The following is an 18,974-nucleotide window of genomic DNA, read 5'->3' as shown; positions in this document are numbered from 1 at the left end:
AATTTTCATAAATAATTTTGTTTTTCTTGATGAGAGTTTTCTAAATAACGCAGGCGGATACTATCGCAGTATCCGCCTAACCGTGACAAGCATCACCGAACAGTACGCTATGTCGCTGATGTAGTCAACACAGAAATTTAACGAAACTATATATCATCTGCCAACCTACTATGCGATCCCATGAAGTTTTATTTTACAAACGATGAAATTGTATGGAAATGTACTCTTAAAAATCTGATGTGTACACCCATGACTTCCTTGTACGGAATATTAAATTATAGGCATTATTTCCTGCATTTCATTTAAACTTATTTCCTCTAATTTCATTAGAAATATATTTCAGATTCAATTACTTCAGTTCTCCCTTCGCGGCAAGGAAAAAATTCATAAAAACTGAAAATATCTTCATTAAAAGTTTAACGATATAGAAAAACATAAAACACCAAATACAATTAAAACAGGTTTTACAATTAAAATTACAGTTTCTAAGCAAAACCAAACAATTCAGCCAGCATACAAGAAGGCAGATTTTGTGCACAAAAATAAAAGCTTCGTTTTTGGTCCAACTCGGCAAAAAGACATTGAAGGTGCATAAAGACTTAACTTACTATTCTGTTGAGTTTCAAATGTAAACAAATAGGCTCAGCCGCAGTTAAGCAACTCTTAAATTGTTGATAATTCTACAACTATTGCATGCTGATTAACTAAAGGCATAAAAAGCTTTAACCGGAAGATAAGAGCAATATAATTCAATCATTTTTAAAGCAAAAAATGCCCAATTTACCAACATATAAGAATAAAAATACGAAGCTCACGGAGCCGAGTAACAGAGTTAGTGTGCATATATATATATATATATATATATATACTTTTGGTGCGCCGGATTGCAACTAAAAAGGAATGTGCACAACTACATGTTATAGCAGTCTTATATACAAAATTGCAACGTTCTGAGGCTATTCGTTTTTGAGTTATGTGACATACATACGTACAGACATCACGAAAAATATCTCTTCTGAATCCATGTTAAATCCTTTTTGCAACCCGGTTTGGAAAAAAGAGTCTTATTCTGTTCTTGCGTACAGATGTCACGCAAAAACATCGTTAAATTGCATTCGATAACGGTCAAAATGTTTACATATGAATGTTTATCGTTTAAATATGAAACCCGAAATTTTTCGTGATTACAATACTGCAATGAAGGAATTTTAATACCATATTTTAAAAGGAAGTATCACAAATTATTAGTCCGACAATTATTAATCATTAGAAAATGACGAGTGTTGAAAACCGATTTTCACACGACTACTTCATTTAAATTTTTGAGGGCTTATCGAATTTTATGCAAAGTAAGTCTAACAAACAAACAAGTACCTAGTTGAGGATATAATATATTTTTCATTAGAAAAAAAACCCAAGTAATATACATTCTACAAGAACATTCACTGCATCTATTTTCCAAATTCTGTTTTAAAACATTCAGAAAACAAAGAATTGTAATCATCAACTAGGAGATGAATACAAAGTTCCCCTTTAATGCTTAATTACTCCCTTTCACTCAAAGAAGCTCATTTCAAAGTTCTTGAAGACTAAGATGTCAAATTTAAGAACACTTGATGTATGATTAATGAAACTTGTTTGTCGCAGAATGTTCTTATTCAAATCACAAAATACTACAAGACGTGTTATAAAGAGTCTTAAAGCGCAACTTATTAAGATAAGTAATGTTAAAATCTTTTGGAAGAATTATTAGCTAAATAGTACAGCTTGCGCTCCCATTTAAACTCTACTACAGTGAGCATTAACCTTCCATTTTAATTATTGTTCTGAATGCATAAATGAATATGTAGTTCATACCACGAATAAACTATTATTATTAAAATATCGAAAATTATCGTTAAATCTAATTCAATTTTATACATAACATACAGAAATTATCCCAAATAATGGAATTATTCTTAAACGTTGGGAAAATTATTCTTAAACGTTGATTTTGTTTCCATGGATCACACAATAAACCACAAAAATGGCCGCCATTTTTTATTACTATTTTGTTGCGTCATTCCATCAACAACGTAGTTTTTTATCTTTTTAATTCTACAAAATTCTGATAAAATTTTATTCTTATTTTTATCCTAAAATATATACTTCCTTTAATCCCCTGCTAGTTCTTAATTGTTGCGGTAGGAGTTTACTCCAACAAGGTTTGCAAAACATCCTTGGCGAGCTCTTTATGGTTACAGTGAAGAATCTCGTCTTTTGGGCCAGCAGTCTTAAACTCGAATTGTATGAGTGCCAAATGCACAATATAAAAACAATTAACAGGCTAGGAAATTTTTATAGCAAAAAAAAAAAAAAAAAAAAAAAAAAATTACAAAATATTTTAAGTAAATTTTTAATTTCGCTTAATAAATATTTATCAAAACACACATAAATAATAATGATAATATCGCAAAAAAATTCAAATTTATTTTTTTTTCTATCTCAAACCTAAACAATGGTATCTTCAAGACAGTTTTGTTCGTTACACTTTGTAATTCAGAATATATTGATTGCTAAATGTTAAATTTTGTGAGAGAAATATATTTCAAAGAGTTCTAGTAAGTTGAATAAACCGCTAAATAACTTACTTTAATTTAAATAAAAAATAAGCAAATTATAAAAACTATAGGATTTAGAAACAGGGAAGACGGGCACCACATTTTTACCATTTGGTTAATTGGTTTAGCGCCGTCTCCCCACTACGTGATCCCAGCCGTTTATTGATATTAGCAAACAGATACATAATTTGAAATGAATACAAAATTTGTAATGATACATTATTGAAATAAATACATAATTTGAAATGAATACATAAACTGGAATGATACGTGGTTTGGAATGAAAAAAAAATTGAAGCATAATGTATAAAATAGCATTATTATAAAAGTACAGAATTTTCAATGTAATACAAAAATTTTAAACATAATATATGACATAACTCTTTAAAATATGTGCGGAATTTTGAACATAATATACGACAAAAAGAAATAGTAGTGATGAAGAGTAATTTGGAGTTCCAACTAAAGTCTATAGTTCAAAGTCTATATTCAGAATTCACAGTTCAAAGTCTATAGTCCATATTCTATAGGTATAGTACAAAATCTATAGATCAAAGTCTGCAAGTTAAATATTTTGTTTATGTAATTCATGTATATTGCTCAAATTTGCAGATTTTGCAAGTCAGTAGGATGTAGTCGGCTCAGTAGGATAAGGTTCTTACATTCAGTAAAAAATTGTACAATACAAACTGGCTAAATAGTTGGGAACCCGATGCAGGCTAACGTGACCAATTCTTACTACATTAGATAAGTTCAAAATAAATAACTAACATGATGCCATCAAACTAACATTTACAATTACTCGTATGGTAAAGAGCTGACAGAAGTAATACAGTTGAACATATAATACAATAGAACATAGTAACATAGTGTACTGATAATGCTAGATCTGTTGACTGGATGATAATGCATGCTAATATAATATAAAAAGAAAAGCATACAACAATTATTTTCTTATAAACAAGTAGATAAATGAAAAATGCGTAAGAACAATAGAAAATACAGTACTGGCTCAAAATTCGATAGATAAACAAGAACATATACAAATGCTATATGCTATATAATATATATATAATATTTACTTTTTAATTAAAAAGTTGACAGATTCCTACAGCAATAGATAGTACAATGCAATTAACTAACATGATGCCAAACTAGCATTTACAGTTTCTGGTATGTTAAAGAGCTGACCTAACATATAGTACAATAGAACTTAGTAACATAGTATACGGATAATGCTATACTTGCTGACTGAATGAGCTAACATGAGACAAGAAACAATAATATTGAAATTGTGTACTAAATAAAAAGTAGACAGATTCTTACAACATGAGACAGATTTCAATGTAATTAGATTAACATGATGCCATCAAATAAACATTTACTATTTCTGTTATATTACAAAGGCTCACTATAGATTACAATAGAACATACCAACATAATTTACAAATAATACTATACTGAATGAAGATACTTGTAAGCATGATACTATGATTAAGATAATGATTGTCTTATAGACAACCAACTTAATAAGAAAAGCATACTATCGATAGAAGAGTACAGTACAACTAAACCAACGTGAGAACTATGTAAAGGCATGGCTTTAAAAATATTAATAATAATAATAATACAAAATCAATTACGAATAATATATATATATATATATATATATATATATAAATTTCTAACAAACCTGAAAAGGTGATAGATGGAGTCCGATACACTCAAACTAACGTGATGCAGTCAAACTTACATTTCATTTGTTATTAACAGTCTAAGTACTAAAAAAAGCAGATAGTACATGGTTAATACATTTCCTGAAAAGTATTATTGTCTATAGAAATATAGCTTTAAGTACAAATACAACGTCAGTCTAGAATAAGGCTGTGTAAAAGTTGTATATAAACAGAAGAAGAACACCCTATAAAGAGTATCCTTACACTATCTGCCACTAGAATGGTATAATACAAAATTTACCAAGTGGCACAAAACATTAGAATAAATAACGACAGCCTCATCTCTTTCTCTTATTTATTAATTTTTTCCTCGGCGCATAATTAAAAATACATTTGTTTTTATTTGAATAACTTCTTTGAGTCTTATCACAGCTTATTACAGTAAAAGTTAATGTAGTGTATTTTCATATCTTTGAGTAAGATTTATATCCCACTGTAAATTAATTATCTCTATTTTAAGATTTTAAGATTAATGTTTGTTTTTAATGGTAATAAAAGCTATGCAAACTCGGACTTCAATTAACTAAAATTTGGAAACCTTTGCAACATCGTTTTTGCAGCAAATGCATAACTAAGATGTATTCGCGGGCCGCATAAAATTTCTTCGAAGTTGCATCACCAGTTTTAGACCACTGCTTTAGGCTTAGAATTTCCGGAACCACCGTTGAAGCTGCTTGCGCTTATCGTCCAAACCCCATAAACTACAGGAATGTTACTATTAATAATTATTTAACTTATAAGGTATTTCTCTCGCCTTTTTAAAATGCCTTCGTAGTGTAGTGGTCAGCACGCTGGGTCCAGAGGTCCGTGGTTCGATTTCCGGCGAAGGCGTTGCTCATTTTTCATTAAAAATCACCAGTGCGTATAACACCACATCGACCGCAGCACTTCAGGTTCTCTAGCTGGCACGCTCCCACTCGACCTAAGAGCAGAATTAGAAAGATCAATCTACCGATCACTACAGAGAGGACCTTCACACTAAAGAAGACTTACATCTAGCCTATGCCAGTATAGAAAGCTTCCAAGATCCCTCTGTCTTACACACAGGAGATCTACCCATCCTTCCCTGGTGCAAATCGCTACTCTCAGGACAACAAAGAGAGATTTTCTCTGACGGATCAAAAATTTCAGGACAGCGTTCACGGTCTTTTCGAACAATGAAGAAATTTATCCAGCACAATTCCGTCTAAGCAACCATGCTTCAGTCTTCCAAGCCGAGTCATTCGCGCTCAAAGAAGCAGCACTATGGTTAGGTACCCAACCAGCAGCTCATACTTCATTCTTCACAGATAGCGTTCTTGAATGCGCTGAATTCCTTTTCTCCAAAACATCCACACACGGCAGCACTTAGAGGGGATCCTCTTGACGTTAGGCTCCTCCATTCCTTTGAAGATTAACTGGATAAAAGGACACACCGGGCAGAAAGGCAACAAACGAGCGGATGAACTATCTAAGAACGCAGCTCTCAAACCAGAAATTGACAAGGAAATTCCGCTTCCGCAGAAGTTGCAAAAATGCTCCTCAAGACAACATTCCATGAGACATGATCATCACGATGACAGGAAGAAGAGACAGGAAGATTTACTTACAACATCTTTCCAATACCTACTCTCAAAAGGCTTAAATGCAACAGACTCATGTCTTGCTAACCCTGTAGTGCCATTAACTTAGTTTGGCGGAACAGGTTAAATAAAGTGACCATATCTCTCCTGCTTCTAATTAACTTAATGTGTCTACAGTGGCGCCCGAACTAAAAGGGTGGTGGATGATGATTCTCCATACCCAGGATTTGGTGATTGGGTGCCCTAAAACTCCAATAGCCCTTTAAAAGGGGGAGCATATAAGGTATTTCTCCCGCTTTCTTAGCATGCCTTGGTCAGCACGCTGGAGGCGTATTTCCAGAGGTCCGTGGTTCGATTTCTAGATAGGGCGTTGCTCATTTTTCATCACTCCTTCTTCGAAATAATCTGATGTCTCTATAAACTGAACTCAAAATCTGCAGAATATGCTTCTTTGTACATTATAGCTTTGAAAAATAACTTAATAAATTTAAAATAGCAGATTTAAATAAAATAGCAGATCGAACTGCATTTTTCAAAACTTGCCATAAGAGTAAGAACAAATTTAAAATATCTGCTTTTCAAGTTGAGGAAGGTAGTTTATCCAGCTTCCCTCCGATGTTTAGTTCAATTTAAAGAAATTTATGGAATTACGTATTGCATATATTCTTAAAAATGTGTAAAACTACAGATTTTCATTTTGGTCGGTAAAACCGTAGAGACTTCGGATTCCAAAGAGGTCAGATTGTTGTTATTCGACTCATTGCTGCATCTGTAATTTTAATTGGAAAATTGTTGGGGGTTACAAATAGGTAGTGTGTAAGAAAGAGAAAGTAGCATATATTTTTCATGGCAAAACATAATCTGCGAGATATAGTTGTAGGAGAAAAACAAAACTTACTGATAAAGCTAAAGGGCATTAACGTCAAAAAGAAAACTCACTACGACAAATGGTAAATGCTGAGCTTGCATTTACAGAACAAAATTTTGATATATACAATGCGAAGGGATACGCGTAAGTAGAAAATTTACTGCACATCAGCTGCTGTCTCAAAGCTTTGTGTTCACAAATAGAGGTCAAATGTGTCAAATGTAAACTACTGTGGTGCTAGAAACGATAAAACATAGAATGTTGATCAGTAGAAACAAATACTGTCTTATGAGCAGTCAAACTTCGCACTATTCCAAACCCTAGGATGGATTCTTAGTGGGATTTTAAGATGAGTTTTTTTGAGACGAGATCATTGCAGAAGCTTACGGCTGTCTTCTACATATATTAAATTAAGGTCGCCGTTCAGCTATGCTTTTGGGCAGTCATGTCATGGTTTGTAGTAAGTCCAGTTATCACGTTACATGGAAGAATAAACTGTGGTGATTAAGTAACTATTCTAAGCAACCATAACCATTCAGTGGCGTAGACTAGAGATAACTGTACCTTTCAAGAATCAAAATACCAGAAAACTTGGATCACAAACGCCTCATTTTAAAAACTATTCAAGTTACGAACAAATTATTTGAACGAAAGACGTCACGGATGGCCTCAGATGTCTCGGCTTACGAACATCCAGGTCGGCAATAAATGATTTGGGACTCAAAAGTGTTTTGAGACGGTCTACACCACATAATCAATACTCAGCGACTCCTGAAAATATTTTAATGTTTCCTATTGTAAGAGCCATAGCTTTCATCAACAACGCCTAGCAGCAAGTGACTTTCAGGATCATAAATTCGGTCTGGAGGAAATTAACGTCTGGACTAAGTGGCAGGCAAAGAGCACTCTGAAAAATATGTTAGGACGTTAACAACGAAGACTTAGAGAAGATACCAGATAACTATAAGAATGAGCTCAACAGGAAAGAATTACTACTTCGTCTAGCAGCAACAAAACTATAAAAACTGTCTTCAGAAGAAAAGAACTAGTTTCTCTGATCCGAAAAATGGGGCAGGTTACAAACTGTCATGAAACAATATCGCTTTGGCAAAGCAACAGCAAACAAAGCATAAGCATTTTCAATAACAATACCAAAGAAACATTTATAAAAAATTGCCAACCACGAATCGCATTAGCAAGAGCATTAAAAATCGGTTGATGAGCACATGAAGAAGTTATAAATATTCGATGGCCTGCACAATTACCAAACTTAAGTATCATTGAATCATTATGGTGTGTGCTAAACATAGAGTGTGATAAAATTAACAACCTTGTGCTTAGCGTATATTTTATTGAAGACTCTATCGGTTTCGAGGGCAAACAGGTACAAATCCCTTTTCGTCAGGAGAAGAAAATCTGCAGATTTTTTTGCTAAGTTTATATTTTACTTTAGCGTGTTTCTCTTTTGTCATAACAGTGTGTGATCCCGAGTTCTTCCTCCAGTAATCTCTCAAAAACGAATTGGCGCAAACTTAGAGAAGAATGAAATAAAACACCTTTTTCACATATTCATAAATTATACGCCTCCAATTCTAAGAAGCACCCAAGAAGTTTTTAGTGCCATAGATGTTCCGACATAATACTTCGTGTTTGGTAAATAACTCTAAGTTTGCAGATGATTCCGTTACAACCCTTGTACATTACACAATGCTAAAATTTTTATTTGTTGTAATCGATTATCCAATTCATTTACGTTTTAAACAGAACTTTTATATTTCCCGGAGAAAATAATTTTAATACAAGATGATTTCTTGGCTGTATCAGTCAAATTGAAGATTTTATTAACATCACGATTGGACTCTATATAAAAGTTATGCAGCAGGTGCAAAGCAAAGCAAGAAATTTTCTTTTATCAAATACTGCTGAAAGCATTCTTAACGATCGCTTTATCATAGTTGCAGAAGGTTAAATATTAAGATACGTTTTCATTGTCTATAATGAAATATCAGAGCTTTCATAGTACAGCCTGTTTATAATGGAAAGATAAATATCCCTGACTTTTCAGTATGATTATAAGCAATGACATAGTTTAATGTTGTGTATAATGGCATTGAACTATATTATTATGAATGAACATACTGGGCAATTATGTATCACGCAATTCACAATATCAGGTACCAAGCAAAACACATACTATTTGTAAATTACGTTTTCTGAAAGTCTCATTGAAAAATGATTCCTGTTTGTGTTTTTCAGTGGCTGTAGTCATCGCCTTCTTCGTGTGCTGGGCACCTTTTCATGCCCAAAGGCTGCTCTTCCTCTACGTCTCATTGTACAGCACTTGGACGGACACATTGAGACTCATCAATCAGAACCTCTTCACTTTAGCAGGTAAGACTGTGGCATTTAAGTTTTACTACGGAAATGTTATCTAATTTACTCCTTTCCTTTCTGCCTCTTTTCGCCACGAGGTTCACTCATTCCAGAACTGATGTAGATTTGAGTGGCAAGCAGTTTTTACAATGCAGGTTGAGAATTACGAATAGCTGTGTCGTTAAAGAAAGCGGAAGGGCGGACGTCCCGGGCGGCACACTTTACATGAAACATTATTTTATAAAAGTTAGTTATGTGTATTTTGGATGCAGGTAAAGAATACTGAAATTCTGAATTAACACATGGAACTAAATTGAGAAAATAATGATTTTGCTGTAGACGTATCCAAAGAACCACCATGAGATTTCAGCTTGTTCTACTTTTTTTATTTCATCAAAATTTCTAATTGTAAATTAAGAATATCAACTGAATTATGATCACGATTTTACATCTGATGGTTGTCTAATGGTGCAGCAAAGACGCTTTCGAAAATAACAACAAAATTTACTTACAAGAAAACTATAGCAAAATTAAATAGTTGAAGATATATTATTAGGCATCTCTGTATTCAGCATCCTACACTTTTTAGCATCTTAGCATCCTTGCCTGCCACTGGCTATTGGATTGTACATAGCGCTCTCCAGCCGAGTAGTGCGAGAATTATATAATACACAATGACATTAATAAAAATGAATTCCTAACTGTATTTCACAGTTTTATTTTCATCATTGCTAAGGAAAACGAAACAGTAATGTGAAAGGGCGGTTCTTTTGAATTTTTGCAATTTAATCTAAAATACACTCTTCAGAAGAAAGTTCCAAATATTGTAATACTACTGCAAACTTTTCTTCTTATTGCTGTAAGTGTTACTCCTTGTGAGATGAGGTTTCTAAATAAAAGTCATTTAAGAATTACAAATGTTTATTTTGACCACAAGAAACGTTTCTATACATCTACATAACAGCAACTGGAGAAATCAAGTAGACCTTTAAACTTTGCGAACCAAAAAAGAACAAGCAAAACAAGAATACGATTTTAAAACGTTGGAATTATAGTTTTTATTTAAAAATAAACATAAAGTTTTAATTTATATCCTTATATGCCGTTTTGACACATTTTTAAAGTTATTTGTTTGTATAGAACGAGGAGGGTCAAAATCAGAAACCACCGCAGGTGGCAGTTTCAGGGACCGCTCCAGCGATAAAAGCTGTAAGCTACGCCACTATGTGTAAGCTGCGTTGCCAGTTAGAGTAAAGTCTGTTGGCTACTCCAGTGCTGGTCTTGATTGGAATAATGTAGACTGAAGCTAGTTTAGATTTTGGTTAGTGATACGTTTGAGTTTCTGTAGCTGGCTTGGCAAGCGCGTAGCCTCTAGTCGAGTTAAATTACTGAATTTATATCTTCAACACATCGTACAAAAATATCTTAGTATCAAAGATACGTTTGTATATTTTTAATTAACCCTTCACAAGAAGAATGAATTAAAATTATTTGACATCTGTATTTGTTCGGTTAGAGTTAGAAGCTCTAATAATGATAATTTACTTTAAAATTTAGGTGATACCCTATTTTTATTGAAATTTGAGTTAAATTATTTCTACTCACAGCAGTTATTACAAAATTTCTAGATTAAAATACATTAAATTTAATTTGTATTAGGGACTTCTCCGTAATAATTTTAAGCATTGAACTTATTTATTTCTTTATATAATTAGCATTAACTATTGTAAACAGATAGCTAAACCTCCAAATGACCAATAACAGTTTTTCGACAATTTGTTTTGTTTTCTGAAGATCATTTATACATTGCTGGTTAATATACTCAATGAAAAACAGATCTTTCAGTATATGATTGCTGGCTAATTTAGATTTTATCACAGCTATATTTATAAGTGGTAAAGTTCTGACATTCGATATCCTTTGATTTCATTTGTTACTTTAAGAAGAAACAGAAGATATTTTTGCTTACATGAGACTTAAATAGGTTAGGGTAAGTGATAAAAGCAAAGTAATTCAGAAGCTATCTACCTGTGGGAAAGTTTGCCTTCGTGGAAAATTATCTAAAGGAAATTCGCTTGTATCTATGTTATGCATACGGAAAGCCATGAAAACTTCCATGAAACCAGTCCTTTCTTTGGGATTCGAGCCCAAGTCAAACCACTAGCGCTGAATGACTTTACCGCTCGGCAGCTGGTGGGTAATGAGATTTTAATACAACCACATATTTTCAAGGGCATAAATATCGTATAAATATAATACGATAAAAACTACGAAAGCCTAATGTGCTGGTTCAGGACAAGCTATCAATCTTCAGCGATCTAGTCATTTGCCCAGTTTTGGACTCACATATATACTCATGTCTATAAATTAAGGATAATGCAAAATCAGGCAAAGGAAGAGTTAGAAGCAAAACAAATTTGACTTATTTGTAAAGCTTATTTATTAAACAAAAGGTATAGAGCAAAAAAAAAAAAAAAAAAGGTGCTATTTGTTTGATATTATTAAAAGAATTAGCGATTTTTTCTCCCTGGAGCAAATTACAAAAAAAAACCTATTTACAAAAAACCAATATTACATGTTTGGTATGATTGTTAATACATTGTATGTCTCCCAGACGATGCAATACAGTCCGTACAACGCCTAGGCATGCTGAGTATCAAATTATCGATCTGATCTTGAGGGATATTACACCACTCAAAAAGCAATGCTCTCCGAAGTTCCGGTCCGAAGTTCCGGTAGACATGTAGGAGGAGGTTGACGGGCTGCAACTCGTCGGCCAAGCCTGTCGCACACGTGCTCTACTGGATTCAAGTCCAGTGAGAATGCTGGCCAGTCCATACGGGTGATATCCTCCGATTGAAGGCATTCGCTTACAATGCTTGCACGGTAAGGACGGGCGTTGTCACCCATAAACACAAATTGTGTGCCCATGGCGCCCCGAAACAAACGTACATGTTGTTCGAGAATGACGTCCCGATAGATTTGGCTTGTCATGGTTCCAATTTGAACATGCAGGTCAGCTCTGGAACCCAGAATAATTCCACTCCAAACGAGCACTCCTGTACCACCGTAACGGTGTCGTTCAATGATGTTTTCTTGGTAGTAACCGGTACCTGGTGCTCTCCATATGAATGTCCGGCGAGAATCAGACTGCAAGCTAAACCTGGACTCGTCGGAAAACATCACACAAGCCCACTGTTGCGGTGTCCACAATGCATGCTTTCTACACCAGGCTAACCGCAGGCGACAGTGAGTTGCAGTAAGTGGAACGCATCTGACAGGTCTACGAACATATAGACCAATCTGCCCTAAGCGTCTGTATACGGCCTGCCTTGAAATTGTCGTACCAGTGGCTGAAGAGAGCTGACGAGACAGGTCTGAGGCTGTGCTCCGCCTGTTTCTTTTGGCAGTAACTGCGAAATACCGGTCCTCATTCGGTGTTGTAACTCTGGGGCGACCTGTGTTGTAACGTCTACTCACATTACCATCATCTTGGAATCGTTTCCAAAGCCTGGAGATGACACTCTGAGCAATTCCAAGTTCGTCTGATACTTTCAGTTGGGGTACGCCCACATTCCAGACGGCCGATAATTCTACCACGTAAAAAATCATCCAAATGCGTCCTTTGTACCATATCTATTCGGTTATTGCACTGAAATGCTTATAAAGCGCCTGCGAACAATTTTACTTCTTTGCCTGTATTCCTTATATATCACTCTCTTACACTCTCGTCATTGTGACGTATTATCGGTGTCATCTGCTTACTTCCTGAAATTTGCATATGATTCTTGAAGATGTGTGTAGTGATTTTACAGGTGATATATTTATTTTAGAGTTTGATTTCCGCGTGACTCCGAATTATCCTTAATTTATGGACATAGTGTAGATTGAATAGTTAAATATGCATTGAGTACATCGAATATTTAAGGAGAATGTTATCTATTTGCTTTAAAGTTGACACTGTATACCGAGCTTTCGTTCGACCTTTATTTTCGCAACCTTCAAGTCGAAGAAATAGTATGTTTACAGTTGCAAAAATGTTTGAAATGACGCAAATATTCATGTCTGTTTATTTCAAAATTTCAAATATGACCTTTTTATATGTTCCCTCGGCTATTATACTTACATATCGAAATATTTTGATGTTCATTATAAAAAATCAAAAGCAAAAAGGGACTCCCGTATGACCAAAAACTGGTACAGCTATTTCATTTTGAAACTGGATATCATATATAAAGCCCGTATTCAAATTGAAGAGCAAATGTTTCTGGTTGCCGCCACTAAAAATAATATATCAATTTAGAAAAGGGTTTCTGATGTTATAAGATTATTCGACAAGCATTTCTATGTATATTATATAATTAAATAATGTATATTATATAGTTAAAAAATATGAACCAATATAATTTTTGTTTTTCAAAATGTATATCTTAGTCAAAATCTTACGGAATTCATGCCCTAGGGAACACTGGCTGGCTTCAGCATTGGCATGGAGCCAACGTGTAATAAATATTATTTGCATTAATTTAAAAATATTTGTTCTTTGAATTTTAACGATTACCAGAACTGTTATCCTAAAATACTAAAATTCAAATTCTTTTTTAAACTTGTAAAAAAATAATTTTGTATAAAGTAGAAAAATTAATTTTTTGAGCGTTCCTCCGGTCTCTATACTTATGTTTAGAAAAATTTCGTACTCATCATAAAAAGTCAAACACAAAACGTTGAACTCCCGTACAACAAAAATTGACCCAGATATTTGATATTAAATTCAGAAATCACATTCAGGGGTCATACCATTATTTGAGTAAATTAAAAATGAAACACATTTTAATTTGATAAAGTTTCTCGATGTCTATTTGATTACGATTCTAAAGTAATAAAACGTCGGGTGAATTCAGCATTTCAGTTGCATAACAATATGAAATAAAGATTGTTACACAGCAATAACTTGCAAAAGAATATTAGTTAACGCAAAAAATCAACTGTAAATTACTGTTATCTATTTAAGAACCGAACTCTCAAGGCAAGTCAATATCGAAAATGGCGTTATCAATACGTCATTTTCGTTATTCTCAAGGCACTTGACGTTACTCTCAAGGCAATATCGAAAATGACGTTAAATATCCCAAATTTTGAAATAAAATATAGCTGCCAGTTTTGTGTTACAGGAGTCAAACATTCTGTTTATTGCTCTTAATAAGCGTAAAAGTTTCGTAAATTTAAGTATAGGGATTGCAGGAATGTGTAAAATGTTAGATTTCGTTTTTTATAAAACTGAACTATTTACAATTAAAGACACCCAAACCTGAACATTTGCGTCCTTTAAAATATTTCTGTAACTAAAAGTACACGTCTAAAACCAACGATTGCAAAGATAAATATCGGGTATTGCCACGTTGTATATAACAGTGCTTAAAACATTTGATGTTAGTTTTCTCAATGAGATTAATTACGATGTCTTACTTCGAAATGGATTGCTCAAAGTGCAAATCTAGATTTTAACAGGTCGTATTTTTGGCAATTGGCACAAAGAGTTGGAAACTAATACATGTAGTTAATTGCTAGAACTTTTGCAGGGTTCTCAAAGATCAGATATTAAGGAAAGGCGAATTATGTGCTGGAGGCACATTTCTCCCCCCCCCCCAACTTCTCAAAGTAAAAAAGAATTCTCCTTTTTCCTTCCTTTCCTTCCGCAACTTAAAAGCATGGCCGAATTTTTCCCTATTTGCAGGAAAACGTTTGCTGATTAGCAGTGATTGTGTTGCAATTTATTATTGCGTTTTAGTTCAAGCAAGGGCAAGTTTTCTGCTTCAAAGTTAAGTTTAAAATACTATATATGCGTGTATTATTATATGTAGATTAATGTTTAATACTGCTATCACACATCAGTTTGTTTCAGAAAAACAACTGTTTGGAACAATTTTTCTGCTTTGTCACAACAGCCAATCACCACCGATCACTTTGGGGTTAACATGTAAAGGAGAAACTGGTTCTACATTAAAAACAAGCTGATATAGCATTCGAAGCTGATAGCTGATTGGTTGAAAACGAACAACTCGCATTTGTTTTCGAAAGGAAGAAAAAATATCGCGCGTCTTTCTTTCAACAGTAAACCTGGCAGAAAAATTGTCCGAAACAGTGTTCGTATGAAACAAATGCATGTGTGATATGGGCCTAAGAATGGTTTTACCCCAAATATTGTGTATAGTAAAGTATTTCATTAAATTCAGGAATTGATTTGTTTTGTTAACTTTACTGCTCATTGTTGCGCAAATTTGAATTATATTTTAATTGGTTCGCCTTCGTTTAATCTTTATTTATCATTACATTATTGTTATTTAATTTCGTTTAATGTTTCTTTAGTCTTATCACCAAATCTCAAAATGTGTATACCATTTTAAAGGGGGATTTCTTCTCTACATTTTAATTCTCCCATTCTCATTCCCGTGCTGTTCATTCCCATTCATTACAGTAGCAAGTTTCATGCTTTCGCTTATTCAATTCGTTGGGGATTCGGGGGGTTACTATAGTTGTCTAAACACGAAATGAAATTTGTCTCAAATTTTTCATATTTCTAAAACTTAAATGAGAATTTTTGGAGCCAGTAGTGGTTAGATTTCTTAATTCTCAAAGATTAGTCCATTATAGTGACACAAATATTTACACAGTTATCTTCTTCTTTCAGGTTGCTTTTACTACTTCAATTCGACCATCAACCCCATCTTGTACAGCGTGATGTCTAACCGTTTCCGTGTGGCATTCCGTGAAAAGCTTTGCGCCGGTCCACCTTCCTTATGGTGTATCTGCTGCTGTTTCTTCTGTTGCGTGAGGGACTTCGAGAAACGCAGCCAACAGACCCCAGCAATTTACAGAAATTCCAATTCGCACAGCTCTGTACGATCTTACGTCAGCTACAACCAGAACAAAATGGCGGGTGTCAACAACAACAATGTTGGCGGAGCAGCTCTTTTACCCAGACCACGCAGTATGGCCGTTAATTATAATGAAAAATGTGGCGTCGTCACGACCTGGGTGAACAATGAAATGGACATGGATAAAAAAGTAGTCCGATCGCCTAGCAGTTCTAGTCCCAGCAGTAGGAAATACGGTCGTACTTTAACCGTCTCACCTCCTTTGACGCATCGGCATGTGGTCCGGATTGAGTCCGGTTATAGCCACAGCAGCGGAAGATCTTCTTCTAAATCTAGTGACAACAAAGTGGTGGAATCTAGTTCCTCCGGCAAAGAGGAGGATCCGGAAGAAGGCCAAGAACTCGACCTCGAAGTAGAATTGGATGAAGCGATTCGACCAGAGTTAGACAAGCTAGAAGAAGCTGATAAGAATGATTGCGTTAATTGTACTAATTGTACTCTTATCTTCCCACCCAAAAGCAGAAATGCTCCTGTCTGTTACGAAACAATAGATAGAACTTCCACAACAGAAGTATCTCAGTCTGATCAGAACGCCCCAATGCTACCAGCACAAATTGCATCTATCGTATAAATGGAGATGAAAATTATTATTAGAAAATCATTTTGACTGATTTTCTTTATAAGTATCTGTTGAGCCAATACGACCAAAGAACTTATTATTTCACATCATGTCTAGAACGATGAGAAAAATCATTCTTTTTCACAGTTGAGTACACTGGTATTCAAACCAGTTATTCAAAATACAAAGCAGAAATAATTATTTGCACCATGTACTGATTCTTTATAGGTACCAAGTTCAATACGTCAAATACAGGTTAAAATAGCACCAGAAATACATTTTAAAACTTATTAGTAACTATTTAAAGTTTAAAGAATAGCCATCGAATCGTATTATTTTTTTTATCAGTTCAGATATCCGAAATTAGTAGGAACTAAATCACTATATTGCAAGACATGAACTATATTTAAAAATTTCTAAGATCTCTTCTCACTCGTATTTTCAATGTTGGGAATGTAAACCAACAAGATTTCAAGTTTTGGGAAAGATATTCAGAAAGTCATTGATTATTGCGAGAATTAAGCATTTTTTAAAAATTTATGATAATAGAATTGAAAAAAAAAATTCCCTCAAAAGTTGAGTGCTAAACAATCCTGTGAAACAGCTTACAACGCATAAATTACAACGCATAAAGAGTAAGCCTTTTCAAAAACAAGGATATATATATATATATATATATATTCCTTAAAAAATCTTCGTTCAGTACATAAATTTCGTGTATTGTTAAATTAGACATCTACTTCAGCGTTGGCAATATTTAAGAACTGTGGGTTACAGAATGGGCAACAAAGTGACATATTTAAGTTGCTTCTATTTAAAAACTTTCCTTTCTACTAATAAGTACTGTTACTTGACATTAAAAAGCAAATATTGAAGTCGAAAGAAATTTCACTTATTTAATTATTTCAGAAATGATTTCGTTCATTGCTAATTTTCTTAAAATGATTTGCTAAAATATTATTTGAGTAATTTATGCTTAGTTATTAATTGTCAGGAAATTTTATGTTATTCTTATTCATTTATGAATCATTTTTCGTAATTTTGCCTAAACTTCAAGCTTGAGATGTCATTCGTAATGAAAAAGCTAATTTTAAAAAATGCTTAAATATTTGTATTACCTGTACCAATCGAATTACTTGAGTAACGGTCAGTTGTATTCAGAACGGTCACTTTAATATATTATGATTTAATACGTTGGTCTAATATTTGACTGGTGGATGAAAGATAAAATTTTGATTGGGAAATTTATGCCATCTGATCAAAATTTATCTCGTTGTTTTGATAAAAAATTGATCTGAAAGCTTTTTCTAAGCTAGATACCTACTTCTTTAATAAAATCGCATTTGGTTATTAACTGAATATGAAAATAATGCAAAGGTTATCTATCTTAAAAGAATGCTTCCTTTACTATTTTGGGAGAGAGACAGTTCATATTTACGTTACGTAGATATGAGCTTCACGTTACATAAAACTTTTAAAGTTATTTTATGTAGCCGCTTTAAAATTAGACTTAAAGTGATATTAGTTTAAACATATTAATTTTTAATGAAATATTTATCATTCTTAAAATAACGTCCACAAAATTTCTAATTCAGAAATGGACAAATACTTGTAGCTATTTCTGATATACAATGGTAAAGTTTTCCGCGTCATTGAAGCCATATAAAGTAGGACTTCATATCCTGTTTTCCGAAATAATTTTAAACTGATGAATATAACAACAACAAAAAAAAAAAAAAAAAAAAGAAAGGTGGAAAGAAGAAACAATAAGAAGGCGGGGAAAGGAAGTCCTGCGATATCTCTCTATTTGCGGCGTTTATCTTAGCATAATCTCTAAGGTTCCCATTGTTTACGCACTCTGAGAAAACTTTGTAGCCAACCACAAAATACTGCCGAATCATTTGGTGAAAACGGTAAACAATTTTTGGAGATTTTCAAGATGGATATCAGTTTTGTGTTTTCGATCGGAAGTGGTTTGGTTTAATTGATTATGGCAAAGCACTCGAGTGCTATGTGCCTAAAGAGAGGGATGCCTTCGTGGAGGCTTTCTAAGAGAATCTGGCTCATATACACGCTATAAAAGTTGGTTTGAATTTGTGAAGAATTCAAACAGAAAAATATTAGGACACATACATTAAAAAAGTTACACATATTACGAAATTTAATAACACACTTTTCAAATGAAGAAAATATAATTTTCAAAGACTTAATTTCATGTAACTTTTTAAAAAATTAAAAGTCTCAGACAACCATTCCTGGCAATGTGGAACAAGGTGTACAATATCTTGGGACCGACTCATGCTATGTATTGGCTCCAATTTCTTCTCAGAAAGAGTAACTA

General features: G+C 33.6%; 1 protein-coding gene across 2 annotated transcripts in view; it reads left to right on the top strand.

Moving 5' to 3' along the window:
- The window catches only part of LOC118201377 (neuromedin-U receptor 2-like), a 382,934-nt gene extending 364,552 nt beyond the window's left edge, over positions 1-18,382 (top strand). For both annotated transcript variants that reach the window (XM_085824037.1, XM_085824038.1), the window contains exons 3-4: positions 9,023-9,157; positions 15,828-18,382. In XM_085824037.1, the coding sequence (XP_085680163.1) occupies positions 9,023-9,157; positions 15,828-16,645 (953 nt within the window). In that variant the 3' untranslated portion in view covers positions 16,646-18,382. The remainder of the gene's footprint in view (positions 1-9,022; positions 9,158-15,827) is intronic.
- Positions 18,383-18,974: the final 592 nt, after the last annotated feature.

This window comes from Stegodyphus dumicola, chromosome 9 (assembly GCF_044657685.1).
Source record: "Stegodyphus dumicola isolate Sdum_Otavi_A_Nest chromosome 9, ASM4465768v1".
NCBI classification, from domain to species: domain Eukaryota; kingdom Metazoa; phylum Arthropoda; class Arachnida; order Araneae; family Eresidae; genus Stegodyphus; species Stegodyphus dumicola.
Note: the sequence above shows the minus strand (reverse complement) of the source record. Positions and strands in the feature narration are given on the sequence as shown.